At 42.8% G+C, this 14,903-nt stretch overlaps 1 protein-coding gene across 4 annotated transcripts in view; it reads left to right on the top strand.

Annotated features, from left to right (window-relative positions):
* The window catches only part of NLGN4X (neuroligin 4 X-linked), a 391,119-nt gene that overhangs the window by 227,655 nt on the left and 148,561 nt on the right, over positions 1–14,903 (top strand). For 3 of the 4 annotated variants that reach the window (XM_025275805.3, XM_044937514.2, XM_044937515.2), the window contains one exon: positions 11,053–11,205. In XM_025275805.3, coding sequence (XP_025131590.1) covers positions 11,053–11,205 — 153 coding nt within the window. Of the gene's footprint in view, positions 1–6,839; positions 6,937–11,052; positions 11,206–14,903 lie in introns of those variants that run through there. The other variant, XM_044937516.2, reaches the window with a different exon arrangement.

Genomic DNA, 14,903 nt, shown 5'->3' with positions numbered 1-14,903 from the left:
AACATACTCTAAAGCTCAGACAGTAAGGTGCTCACGTGTGCAGAACTATAGCAGGAGATATAATTAGAGTCCAGGAATAGGCCCTTGCATTCATAGGCAGTTGAGTCGTAAAAATAGTGCCTTAACACTTCACTGAGGAGAGTGTGTTTAATTTATCATTGGTGCTGAGACAACTGGATAAGAGATGCATTTCAAACCTCTCCTCATAGCACGTGCCAACATTCACCGAAAATAAATGAAAAGTGGACGTCACAGGAAAACTTCAAACATCTAGGAAAAAAACATAAAATCTTCCAGGTTTTCTGTTAGGCAAGGATTTCTTAGATATGATATAAAAAGCACACACTTTTTAAAAAAAAATCGATGTTAGACTTTCTTGAAATTTAAAACTTTTCACTTTAACAGAAGCTGATGCGATTTTATTTTATTCTGGGAGTTGGCACTGATAGCTTAACGGTGAACGGTGTGGGATTTGTGATCTCCAAAGAAGATTTCAGGACCGGGGACCAGGCTTATCCCTCAAGAACTTTTGTGTAGCAGAGTTTTATTGAAGTATGAAAACGGACAGAGAAAGCTTCTGACAGAGACATCAGAACTGGGAGGGAGAGTGCCCTGCCTAGCTAGTCTCAGCAAGGGAGCTGTATACTTTTTTAACTGGTTGTTAGAGTTAATCAAAAGACTGTCTCAAGGTTGTAAAGGTCTTAGCAGACCCACTCCTGTAATTTACATTGGAAGATGACAGGATTAGCCAGAAGGTTTTCAAGAAGGAGGAGAAACTGTCCTCAAGCAGGATACATTGTTGTTATATAACCCTTAGTACAGAGTTTAAACTGAGTTGTTGGTTCTTTACTCATCAGTTCTGGGCTTAAAGGAAAAAAAAAAACAACGTTTTATGTGACTAAGACTAAGGAATGCAGAGAGGAAAAAAAACAACAACAACCAAGGCATTTGTCCATTCCTTCTCCTTGAGAATTTGAGACACCTATCTCTTTTTTGAGAGCCCCAGACCCCCTCTCCTGCTTGGAGACCCCTGGCATCTTATCAGCCTGCCTAGGAATCGGCTCTCTCGGCACCATGCCATGCGTCTGTTCTGTCCAGTCTGACTGTTAGCAGTCCTTCCTCCGAGGGCTTTCCTTAAGGATGCTCGCTGAGCTGACTCTTCAGTCTTGCCACTGCCTGCAGTCCTTTCTATCAGCTGTTTAGTGCCACGCGGGTCTCTGCACCACAGTGCCGTGCTTTGCACGCGCTTCTGTTTTCCGTCCACTTGGCACGTGTCATCCGTGACCGTTACTCTTGCCTGTTGGACAGGAAAGAGAGATGCCGGGTAGCCACTCAGATCTGCCTCTAATGGGGCTTTGGCCCATCCCATCAAGCCCTTGACGGGTGATTAGCATTGCCTTCAACCTGGGTTTCCAATGCCTTTCGTCCTCCTACACTTCAAATGAAACCTGAGGGCTTTCCTTGGTGTCCCCGTTGTAAAGAATCCACCTGCCGCTGCAGGACACCTAGCTTCGATACCTCACATGCCTCTGAGCACCTGAGCCCGTGAGACGCCGCGACTGCACCCACACCCAAAAGCCTGTGCTGTTCTACAAGAGAAACCCGCGCACTTGAGCGCACGCAAAAAGGTTTGGCTCCAAAAGCCAGCTCCAAAATCAAGACCCGGATCAGCCCAAAGTAAAAATAAATATATACTTAAAAAAAGACACCTTTGATTAAACCCAAAGAGAAGCAGCAGACCAGGAGGAAAGATTTGCACGTTATTTGCAGTAAAAGAGCTGTCTCTACAAAATATAAAGGACTCTTTCTTACAAGAATGATGAGCCAAGAAGCCAGTTTTTAAAATGGGCAAAATATTTGCATCGATCAGTTGGTAAAAGAATCCGCCTGCCATGTTGGAGACCTGGGTTCCATCCCGGGATTAGGAAGATTCCCTGGAGAAGGGATAGGCAACCCACTCCAGTATTCTGGCCTGGAGAATCCCATGGATGGGGTTGCAAAGAGTTGGACACGACTGAGCGACTTACACTTTGACTTTGCACTCTGATCCACCGAAAAAGATTGTACAGGAGAAGATACTTGACAAGATTAAGTCATTATCTGAATTCAAATTAAGGCTGCAGTGAGGTACCGCCTCAACCCCACTAGGATGGTTACAATAGAACAGATAAGAGCACATCTTGGTTAAGAGGTGGAGGATTTGGAACTCACATACACTGCTGATGGGAATATACCGTGATTCAGCTGATTTAGAAAGCAATATAGTTTTTAGACTATTAAACATGAATGAGTCCTGAGAAGTAGCAGTACCACTCCTCCATATCCACTTAAGAAAAATTAAAATATGCACCCATAAAAATATTGCATGTAAATGGTTCATGGGCTTCCCTTGTAGTTTAGGGGGAGAAAAAAAAATGCCTGAACTGCAGGAGACCGCCTGGTAATCTAAGAGGTGCAGCTTCGATCCCTGCGTTGGGAAGATGCTCTACAGCAGGAAATGGCAGCCCGCTCCAGTATTCTTTCCTGGGGAATCCCATGGACAGAGGAGTCTGGTGGGCTACAGTCCATGGTATTGCAAAGTGTTGGACATGACTTAGCGACTGAACCAGCAACTGCTCATAGCAAGACAGAAAGGAATATTCTGTGAATATAATTATAGGAGACGCACCAAAATGGCAAATCTACACTTGTCATTAGTTGACTAAGAGAGATTGATGTTAGAAATATTGAATGCCTGCAGTGGACAGAAGCAATCATTTTAGGGGGATGGAAATGTTCTCAAATCAGGTTACGCTGTGAGTAATATGCTACTGTTCAGTAGCTCAGTTGTGTCCGATTTGTTGTGACATCTTGGACTGTAGCCCGCTGGGCTTCTCTGTCCATGAGATTTCCCAGGCAACAATCCTGGAGTGCGTTGCCATTTCCTCCTGCAAAAGATCTTCCCGACCCAGGGATCGAACCCATGTCTCCTGCATTGGCAGGTGGATTCTTTACCACGAGCGCCACCTGGGAAGCTGAGTTTACGTTGCTGGTTGAACAACTCCATATATATGTACACACAGGCACACAGACACAAATCCTTCAATTTCACACCTTGGTGAGTTGATTTTGTGATTGAAAATTATACCTCTCTAGAGCTCTTACAGATCATACTTGTGTGATCAAAGGAATTTGCTGAAGCCTTGAAGACACTACCTTTGTATTGCCACTTAATCAGTGATATAACTAGGCTTGTGTGACTTCTAAAACATCGCAAATCTTCCGAGCATTTTCCTGCACCCTTGTGGAGCGGGTAGGGATAGTTTTCCTTCAATACTGCCTCTCATCCTTCCCCAGGGAAGAATTCCAGATTCCTGCAATTCCATCACTGACGGTGAGCCTGAAGACATTGAGAACTGGAGCTTGAGAAAGAACTCTGACATTTAACTCAGCCCAGACTTTGCAGAGTGGCCTCTGTTTGGGTTTCAGCCAGGCCAGTGGTCATGTTCCTGAGATTTCAGCTGTGGCTGGGAAGACAAAGAAGTCTTAAGAAGAAAATCCAGAAGAAGGCAGGGCTATAAGGGCAGACTCATGGGAAAGGCAGAGTGCAGGTGTGGGGTCTGAGTTACAGACCTTTTTCATTGCCTACCGAGCTGGAAAGGCTGTGGTCAAGGGAGATAGTCAGACTTCACGAGGAACATATTTTCTGGGAAGGAATTTGCATCATCAGATAACACTTTCAGTCCCTTAATCCATTCCACGTCTCTTGAAACTGAAAGTTGCTCAGTCGTGTCCAACTCTTTGGACTGCACAGTCTGTGGAATTCTCCAGGGCAGAATCCTGGAGTGGGTGGCCTTTCCCTTCTCCAGGGGATCTTCCCAACCCAGGGATCGAACCCAGGTCTCCCGCATTGCAGGCAGATTCTTTGCCAGCTGAGCCACCAGGGAAACCCACACCTTTATTTTTTCTAGTGCCTTTTCTTTTTTTCAATGAAAGAGGTGACCTGTTTTTTTAAACACTTAGAAAATCTTCAAAAAGCTGAAATTTTGATCAGAAATGCAGAGGAATTTATTTCTAGCCTCCACATAGACTATGTGTGTAAGAAAGGCATTTCTTAGACTTCTCTGGTGGTTCAGTCATTAGGACTCTGTTCTTCCACTGCAGGGGAAACAGGTTCCATCTCGGGTTCAGGGACTAAGATTCTGTAAGGTGCATGGTTGCAGTCAAGAAAGCAAGGTATTTCTTAGACTCTTCTTAACAACATGTAGCCATAAATTCAACCCATGAGATAGCTTTGAATTAAGTTTTATACTGATAAACTATGAACGGAACAATGCAGACAACAATGGAGCTTATTTGAAGAAGGTTGTTTCTTTAAGTTTGTTTTAAGATCTTTCGTTGCAGTGGAATTCTTGGACATGAATTGACGTCCGTGTTAAGCTGATGGCTGTAACAGGTTGACTCATCAGGTCATCAGTTCAGTCCCTCAGTCGTGTCCCGACTTTTTGCTACCGCGTATATTGCAGCATGGCAGGCCTCCCTGTCCATCACCATCTCCTGGAGTTTGCTCAAACTCCTGTCCATCAAGTCGGTGATGCCACCCAACCATCTCATCCTCCGTTGTCCCCTTCTCCTCCTGACTTCAATCTTGCCCAGCATCAGAGTCTTTTCAAATGAGTCAGTTCTTCCCATCAAGTGGCCAAAGGATTGGAGTTTCGGCTTCAGAATCAGGCCTTCCAATGAATATTCAGGACTGATTTCCTTTAGGATGGACTGGTTGGATCTCCTTGCAGTCCAAGGGACTCTCAAGAGTCTTTTCCAACACCACACTTCAAAAGCATCAATTCTTTGGCGCTCAGCTTTCTTTATAGTCCAACTCTCACATCCATACATGACCATTGTAAAAGTGTCATGGAAAAGTGTCATGGTCCTTTCTTAAATACTGGACATGAATGTGTTACCATAAGGACAAAAGACTCTGTTAGACCAGCCATCTCCAACCTTTTAGGCACCAGGGACCAGTTTCAAGGGAGGCAGTTTTTCTAGGGACTGCAGTGGAGGAGATGGCTTTGGGATGATTCCAGCACGCTGCGTTTATTGTAGACTTATTATTGCATCAACTGTACCTTAGATCGTCAAGCATTAGATCTTGGAGGGTGGGGTCCCTCTCCTAGAACACTCCATTCCACCTTCAAGGAGTTATGGTGAAAACCTGCTCATAAACCTGAGTTTCAAGGGGGCCACTGCTTTCCCAGGCTCTCCTCAGAGACTTTATGTGGGAAGCTTGAGATTGTCTACAGCGGGGAATATTTAAATCTTAAAAAATCTACCAGCGGAAGGAATCAGGTTTTCAGCTTCCCTCCCAGTTCTGCTTGGTTAATCCATGTGATTCTTCCAATACTCAACCCTTGTTGAGGGATGAAAACAGCAACTTCAGATCTTGATTTCAAAACATGATGCTGTCCCCTGAGTTTGTATTACCTGTAGTTGTTTTTTAAGATACAAGTCTTGCGGGTGACAGGGATGAGGTTCATCCAGGAAGGAACGTACAGGGAAAGTGTTACTGCCTCTGTTGTGTCCAAGTCTTGGCGACCCCATGGGCTGTAGCCCACCAGCCTCCTCTGTCCCTGGGATTCTCCAGTCTGAGACACTGGCGTGGGTTGCTATTTCCTTCTCCCAGGGCATCTTCCCGACCCAGGGATCAAACCCGGGCCTCCCACATTGTGGGCAGATTCTTGACCCTCTGAGCCACCAGGGAAGCCAGGAAGGAAGGTAAAGACCATTTTTTCACTCTTGGCCACCACTCAGGTTTTCCAGAACTAGCGTATACATCCTACTGGGTCAGGTCTGTCTGTAAAAAGAAGGCAGTTGAGCGAATGGAATAATTCAGTGACATTTAATGTTTTCGCTTCTTGTATCTTAAAGATATGGAAACCAAAATGGCAGACTGCATACAGGGAGCCTTGTTTGGGGTTTTTGTTTTTGAGGGTTTTTTGGTGGCATTAAGGGAATCTCTCTGTTCATTTTGCTGACAAGGAAAATTTCAAGGTGGTTTATGTTTCATGTCATCCAGGTAGGTGACTTTATTTATTTATTCTTTTTTTTTTTTAAACAAATAACAATAACCTTAAAGCAATATTTAAGAAGTATTCGAAGCACAGAAAAACATGCTTTTGTAGTGTTTTATCTTGATTTCAGAAACGCTTGTTGAGAGTGGTAGCTTACAGTAGACCAAAGGAATCAATTCTGTGCAGTCTTCCCTAGCTACTAGTGACAAGTGAGCATTCGTGATTTAAATAAATTATACTGACTATCTGATGTTTATCAGGAATGGTATGCTTTTAAGTTCTTATGCATGAAACAAATGTCAATTTTGAGATATTTTGAATCATCTTTCATGTTTATTGTTTAATGTGTTTCTTCTTACTGTATAGAATTTCCTAAACAAAGTGTTATCAGTGACATTTCAAAAAGGTATCTAGATTATTACTTGTTAAAATTAGAGGAATATTTCATATGCATTTGTTTTTAAAATTTGGGAAACCCTTTAAAAAATAATTTGATTTCCTTTTTTTTTTTTTTTTTTTACAACTCACATTCCTTTTTTTTTTTTTTGCAGTAGTAATATTTTAACCCTGAAACTGCATTTTCACTGGGTATCTAATTTTTTTTCGCAAGTAACATTTTGAATTTGTTCTTCTTGACATATTTATGTTTATATGCATTTTGCATCTCCCTGTTTCATGTTTTTGAAATCAAATGTAACAGATTTCAGCTTTTTGTATAACATTTTTTTTTCTTTGACTGCGTAGTATCTCTCTTCTGAATTTTTTTGCAAACCTGTTGTTTTTGAATTCTCTTTTTTTTCCCTTTATTTTCCTTCTCAATATGACCCAGGAGCCAACTCAAAGAAAAACGCTGATGATATAACCAGTAATGACCGTGGTGAAGATGAAGGTATTTTTTGTTTTTTTACAAAGCTCTATCTTGATGCATGATTTTATATCTTTTTTTTTCTTTTTTCCATTTCAACCTGTTTTTCCTCCCCTTATCTGAAGAGAGTACACTTCTGTGTGCTTATTTATTTTCTTCTTGTTTGGGGATTACTGTCATTTTTAACCACAATGGCTATGTAAACCCCCTGGGAGAATGTAGATACATGTTTCTCAATATGAAGTGAGTAAGAAAGTGCCATTTACAAGGAAACTCACCATTTTCTTTTTCCTAAGTTTTTTTTTTTTTTTTTTTTTTGGCTTGATCACAAGAAGAGAAAGTAACATTTTAAGGCATGCATGTATGCGTTCTTTTCTTTCTTCCAAATGTTCTTTTGTAATTTCGTGTTGTATTTTCGAGCTCCGGTCTTGTTGGTTTTTTCTGTGGACACCAAGACAGCTCAGTACAACTTTTTTTTTTGGTGGGGGGGTGGGGCGGCGGCTGGCGTTTCCATCTTTGTTTTTACGATTGTTTCACCCAAATGTACTGATTCCAAAATAGGGTTTTCAAAGCATCTTCTCAGTAAAACACACGAAAAAGTGTCTTGAAGAGAATTTGTTGTTTCTCTCTGAAACGCATTTTGGAAGCTTTAAAGGAAAAAAAATAAAAAGTAGGGGGTATAGCAAAGAATTGAAAAAGGCTGAAAAGCTAGATCTTTGCATCTCTGTTTTCACACCAAGGCTGCTTTCAGAACTTTTTTTTTTCCCCTCCTAAAAATGTTTAGTTGCTATGGAGAGTTTCTTTTTGAAGGCTCTTAAATTGTTGCACAGATTACCCACTAAAAGTAGAGTGATGTTTTTTTATTTTTAAAGGTGGAAGATAATGCAGCATGTAAACCATCATTAGCAAGTGGTTATCTTCTTCCTTCAGTGGAACAAGTGGTTTAGAAGAAAAGAACTTTGCAGGCTCGGGCAGGTTGGGTCTGCCTCTCTGTGCTTAGTCGAGCAGTCGTGTCCGACTCTTTGCAACCAACCCCATGGACTGTAGCCCAGCCAGGCTCTTCTGCTCATGGGATTTCCGGGCAAGAATACTGGAGTGGGCTCCCATTTCCTTCTCCAGGGGACCTTCCCGACCCAGGGATGCAACCTCCTATGTTCCGTTGGCAGGTGCATTCTTTCCCCCCTGAACTATCAGGAAAGCCCAAGGCAGACTGGCATGGATTTCTGACTATTTAAGTTAAAGGGACGAGCGCTCTCGATGGACCTGTGGTTCTCTAGCTAAAAGACAATTTAAAGTGGACCAGAGACCCGTCCTTGCTGGGAAGCAAAAGTTCCCTCAAAAAAAGTTTGCCTTTTTATCACTTGCTTGGTTTTCCCACACTCATAGATTTCTTCCATAAATCAGCAGGTCTCGGACAAAAGCTCTGCCAGGGTTGCCTCCTCACCCGCTATTCTCTCAGTATGACTAGTATTTAATATTTTGTAGACCCACATTCAGAGCGTTCTCCTTGCTTTCAGTATTCACCGTAGAAGTTTCTTCTGATGCCTTTGGGGCACGACAGCTGCCCTGAGTCATCGGCTACCCTGTCCTTGTCAGGCCGCAGACCACCTGTAATTTCATCCTTATATAACCAACTACGGGGGGTAATTTGCATCTTGCACCCTTGTATGCTTTTAGCGTCTTATTCCTTTTTTATCACTGGCATCTGTTTTCACAATCCCACCCGCTACCTGTTATATTAAAATGCTTTCTCCTTTTACTTAAATACCAAGAAACCATTATTTTTTCTTTTCCCCCTAACATTGAATACATATGACATCTGATTATTTTTTCCCCGAGCTCACAAGAACCTTCTTCTGTGTGTCTCGGAAGGTAATAGCTGTTAACCTAACGTTTTTCTTTCCCCCTGAGGGAACCCCTTAAAACAGTCCGAAAAATGTCAGCTTCTTTCTTTCCTGTAATGCAACCAAGAAGGGTAACATAAATAATAACTCAAACAGCAAATCAGTGTCCAGAGACACTAGAGCATGGTGTAAAACACCACACTTTATTCGGACGATGGTTGATTAAAGAGTTCCACACAGCGCATGATGAGTGAGGGCCTCCCAGGAGGCTGCGTGGTGAAGAATATGCCTGCCAGCGCAGGAGGTGAAGGTTCATTCCCTGGGTCGGGAAGGTCCCCTGGAGAAGGGCATGACAACCCACTCCAGTATCCTTGCCTGGACAATCCCATGGACAGAGGAGCCTGGCGGGCTACAGTCCATGGGGTCGCAGAGTCAGATGCGACTGAGCGACTGGTGAGTGAAAGATTCAAAAAGGATTTTTTACTTCTTCCTTAAATTTTACATGAGAAAATAGCGCTCTTCTGCTGTGGGTTAAGTATCTACAGACAGATGGGCAGCTTGACACTTTTTCCTGTACTTGACTATGACCACAAGGTTCTTTGGCCTCCGGGAGGGTGTCTGGTAGCAACCAGGAGCCTGTTTTCAGATGGTGCTCGTAATTCATTTTATGAGCAGCCTCCATCCACATGTTGGTTTATTTCCTTAAAACTCTTTCTTGATCATTCAAACATGTTTCCATCAATTAAGCAAAAAAAAAAAAGTTTTTAAGGAAAAAAAAGTAAATACAAGTACATGGATACGTTTGGTTTTTTCTTGATAACACATATCCATCACTCACTCAGTCATGTCTGACTCTCTGCAACCCCGTGGACGGTAGCCCTCCAGGCTCCTCCATCCATGGGATTCTCCAGGCAAGAATACTGGAGTGGGTTACTATTTGGTAACGTACAGGTATTTAAATGACACACGTGTATATGTTTATACATACAGAAGTTCCCAGAAAGAATTACAATCGAGGCCACGATTCTTAAACACTACATTTAAGCTCAAGGGACGATGAACACCAAAGAAGTTATTTGATCACAGCTTTTGAGAAAGCAGACATCTGCTGGCCACATTTCTCTTGTCACAGACCGTTGCAAAGTAGGATTTTCACATCAGTGTCAAAGTCATGATGACTAAGGATACTCTGGTTTCAGATCACAGTGGGAGTTTTTATTCCATGTGGAATTGAGCAGGATTGCAACCATTTCATCTTGAGGTTGCAGGCTTGTGCCGTCTTTATTTCAGTTTACGTCTCTTTCACTTTTTTTTTTTTCTTTCTCTCGCTTCAGTTGGCATAGGGTTGCAAACAGTCATTTAGAGAAAAGACACTTGCTTGGGCACCTTTCTTTGTTTTTCCACCTTTCTGTTCTGTTGATCATTTTTAACCATGTTTTTCTTTTTGCAATAATGTATTGAGAGCTTGGGGTTTCACTGTTAGCATTATGTTCTCATTGTTAAGTCCAAAGTGGATCTTGAAGCTCAAATGTTTGACTGAAGAAGGCAGTCACAGTAAAAATTGATAATTTTGCAGTTGACTTTGCACTAACTTCGATAATTAACATATATGCTTTAGTAGATACTACGTATGTGTGTTAGTTGCTGAGTCGTGTCCGACTCTTTGTGACTCCATGGACTGTAGCCCACCAGGCTCCTGTGTCCATGGGATTCTCCAGGCAGGAACACTGGAGTGAGTTGCGTGCCCTTCTCCAGGGGATCTTGACATCCCAGGGATCAAACCCAGGTCTCCTGCGTTGCAAACAAATTCTGTACCACTAATAGACACCATGGGCTTCTTCAGTGTGTGTCCCCTTCTGGGGTTTGATTACTATGTAGGGAAGAAGTGATTCTTCCATCTCAGTGGTTAAATCTGTAGTGTCATACGTACATATGGAAGCATACCCGTGCATACAAATTCATTCCAACGTCTGCATCATTTCTATGAGTAGAAAATGTAGCAACATCGACTATTATCCTTAACCATCTTAACTGTTGTTGTTTAGTCGCTCAGTCTTGTCCGACTCTTTGGGATGCTAGGCTTCCCTGTCCTTCCGCACCTCCCAGAGTTTGCTCAGACTCATGTCCGTCAAGTCCATGATGCCATCTGACCATCTTAACCGAGGTATTCCTAATTCAAGAAAGGGCCATGCAATGGATTCCCATCCCAACTAGGGAAAGTCACTTACGTCTTTTGGCTGAGTCTCGGTTAATCAGTGTGATTTTTTTTTTCCCCTTACTTGGCTCTTTCTTGCAGACATCCATGATCAGAACAGCAAGAAGCCGGTGATGGTGTACATCCACGGCGGGTCCTACATGGAGGGCACGGGCAACATGATCGACGGCAGCATCCTGGCCAGCTACGGCAACGTCATCGTCATCACCATTAACTACCGGCTGGGGATCCTAGGTGAGTGAGCGCCTGTTGACAACGCGCGAGTTCTGCTTCTTGTTCTGTGGGGGTTCCTTGCTTCCACGAATGATACTGCAGTTCCTAGGAATCTCTGCTACAAACCTCACTTAATGCTCCAAGAGGCATCTGTTCCATCACTTTCACGGCGCACCGTCAGTCGGTCCGTCGGTTTTCTTTTTTATCACGCTAAAGATGCATCTGTTCCGTAACTTTCACATTTCCTTTTTGGTTCGTTTCTGTTACTTTTCATATTTTCATCCAGAGACTTCATTCCCTCGGACCATCCTCAACCATCAGCACACAGGAGTCCGTGAGAAAATTTTGCTTCTTGTTTTGTGGGCTCTGTTGCTTCCCCCCATGTTACTCCAACGCCTAGGAATTTCTGCTACAAACCTCACTTCATGCTACAAGCTAAATTCCTTCCCTGACTTTCAGGTAGCACCATCCGTTTTCTTTTTTGTTTCATTTTCACATTTTAATCCAATGGTTTCTTTTCCTTGAACCCTCCTCCAACAGATTCAGCCTCCTGGGTCATCAAATGAACTTGGGATGTTATGGAAAGCACTTTTCTTTCCCTGGGCTTGGCTGACATAAGCCTGTTGCATGAACACAGTTGGGTGCTGTCTGTTAAAGCGTTTGGTAACAGGTGATAACTCGATAAAGTGGACAATGGGCCATATATATACGTTTTTGTGGTTTTGTGGCTTTATTGATCATGAATTGGAAATGCTTTTACTTACTCTCTAGGATATTATGTATCTAATGGATCTTGAAGACGAGAGGCGGTAGGTGGTCACATGACTGTTGCATTCTCCTGTGATGAAATATTCTTATTTGAATTTTGTAACTTGGTGATATTTCGTTTTGTCTAAATTTTACAATTGACTATGAGAAGACCTTGGCTAAAAGCATAGGAATTCAAGAGCAGCAATCTGTTGTTTTTGGTATTATATTCATGTTCACCAACAGTACGGTTGCAAAAAAAATAGCATTTTGATGGCAATGTTTTGAGGCTTATCTGCTGTGGTTTTTCCTGCTCTTGGTCAGTTCATGAAGAATATGCATGGTCTATGTAAGCGCATTTATTTTCTAGGCAAAAATGCACTAAGGGGGCTTCCCTGGTGGTCTCGGATGAGACTCTGAGCTTCCACTGCAGGGAGTACATGTTCAATCCCTGGTCGGGGAACTAAGATTCTGCAAGCCTAGTAGCAAGGCAGAGGGAAAAAAGATGCATTGACATGGTGCAGAAAATTGAATTTATATCAGTGTGGCTGTGAGAAAGAGATTTGTGTGTCATAGGGTGTTTATGGTAAAAAAAAAAAAAAAAATCTGGACTCAAGGAATTGTGTCAAACAAGAAAACATTGAAAATGTTTTCTCCAGATACACAGGTATCACCAAGAATATTTTATTTTCAACTTGATGTTTGAATTTTGTTGTGAGCATTTCGTTTCATTCACCAGTAAAACATTGACCTATAGAAGACCCCAGGGAAGTGGGACAGTTGTTGAAGTGACTTTCTAATTGAAACATGCAAGATGTCTGCACACTTGTACCTTTGGGAACAGCCATAGAGTACTTGAAATTCCACATTTTCAAAAGGGAAACAGTGACGGACTTTATTTATTTATCTTATTGTCTTGGACTCCAAAATCACTGCAGATGGTGACTGCAGCCATGAAATTAAAAGACACATGCTGTTTGGAAGAAAAACTGACCAACCTAGTCAGCATATTAAAAAGCAGAGACATTACTTTGTTGACAAAGGTCTGTGTAGTCAAAGCTATTTAGATTTTTCCAATAGTCAGGTATGGATGTGAGAGTTGGACCATAAAGAAGGCTGGGCACCAAAGGATTGATGCTTTTGAACTGTGGTGTTGGAGAAGACTCTTGAGACTCCCTTTGACTGCAGGGAGATCCAACCAGTCCATCCTAAAGGAGATCAGTCCTGAACATTTATTGGAAGGACTGATGCTGAAGCTGAAACTCCAATCCTTTGGCCAGCTGATGCGAAGAACTGACTCATTGGCAAAGACCGAGGGCGGGAGGAGAAGTGGGCGACAGAGGAGGAGATGGTAGACAGCATCACTCAGCGTCTAGAGCCTTCTCATCTCGTGCTTTTTATTTCCTTTTCTTTTCTCACGCTGGTGCTCCGAGCCAAATCCTTGTCATTTCCGTTCGTTTCGAAGACCGTGGATCGCATGCCCCTCTGAGTATTTTCTTGTTTGTTTGTTTCAGAATCCTCTGGGGAGTTGCCTTGGCTACTGGTGTTTGAGACAGGAAGTGGTGTTCCGTGATCCCTCACAAAAGGTCCATTCTCAGGACGAGGTGGGCAGAGGAAGCCAGGGACCACCGCGTGCCCCCTGGCAGCGCTTTCAAAGAGCGCAGTGTGGGGGTCTGTATGGAGCGTCACCAGCTCCCGGTGCTGCTTTCTGATCGGGGCCGTGGTTTTGGGCAAGCTCTCGCTTTGCAGGAATAGCAAAACGTTGTCTCGCCTGAACGCCATGGCACTGATGCGACTTAAAAGGTTAGATTTCAAGAGAAATCGACGCCTGTCCCCTCTCTGACGCCCAGCTGGTATTAAGCGGCTTTACACGGTGATCTCTTATCTGTTTGGCCCGTTTTTTGAATCTGGAACGATTTTGTGGGAATTACACACACCTTCTTTTCTTTTTCTTCCTTTTTTTAAAAAGAAAGGGAAAAAGCTTCTGATTCTAACTTTCCTCATCTGAACCGTTTTAAGTTTACCTTCTGCTGCTGAGAGTTAGAAGAAACAAATCTTGGGGAGGGCAGCAGAGAAGCCGCAAGAGTCATGGCAAGGAAATGAAAGAAGCGATTTAGCATCCCCGAGACAGTCTATTTACATTCCGCGAATGAGTTCGTGTGAAGCCCAACACCACAGACCCCCTTTTATCTGAAGGTGTGAACGTGTGCCAACTTGGCCGATTATACAGGGCGATAGATTTCGTTCAAGCGTGACTCGGTCAATCTTTCTCAGACAACTTGCGTGGACTGCCGTCCTCTTGCAAACCAGGAGGTGGTCGTTTACTTCTTTGCTTGCAGGCAAAATTGCTATTATCATTGTCTGAAAATATTTCAAACTGTTGGCATGCAGATTTTTTTTTTGTAATGAGTCAATGAAATGGTACACCATCCCCTGTGACGATCATCTGTATTAGAGCTTTTCATAGGAGTAGACATTTATTTTACCAAAACATAGAAATCATCGTTTGAACTTTTTCTTCAAAAAGTTGTACATGCCGAAACGCTGTTTTTCTGCCTAAGGAATGGAAAAGCATTGTTTGAGATGATTACTGCTTTTTTTATTTTTTACAGAGTAAGAAATTCTGTTTTCCTACCCCCAAAGAGAAGTTTTGAAAAATGAATGATGATCAGAAAGAAAGCAGGACACTGGCACGGAATAAAAATGCAGTGGGATCTTCTCTCCACTTGCTCTCTATCCTGTTACATTGAGAAGAGTCAGCTAACATTTCCTGAATCTCTATAAAAGGTGGTTCCGTTCTCTCCCTTGTGAGGTTATTGTGCATACCATAACCATCCAGTGGGTTTATGCTTGTGAGGTTTGGTAGCCCAGGACTTGTTGCTGTTGCTCAGTTGCTCAGCTGACTCTCTGCAACCCCATGGACTGCAGCACACCAGGCTTCCTTGTCCTTCACCATCTCCCGGAATTTGGTC

The sequence above is a fragment of the Bubalus bubalis genome, chromosome X, assembly GCF_019923935.1.
Source record: "Bubalus bubalis isolate 160015118507 breed Murrah chromosome X, NDDB_SH_1, whole genome shotgun sequence".
Taxonomy (NCBI): Eukaryota; Metazoa; Chordata; class Mammalia; order Artiodactyla; family Bovidae; genus Bubalus; species Bubalus bubalis.
The sequence above is the reverse complement of the archived record's forward strand: the minus strand, read 5'-3'. Positions and strand labels throughout refer to the sequence as shown.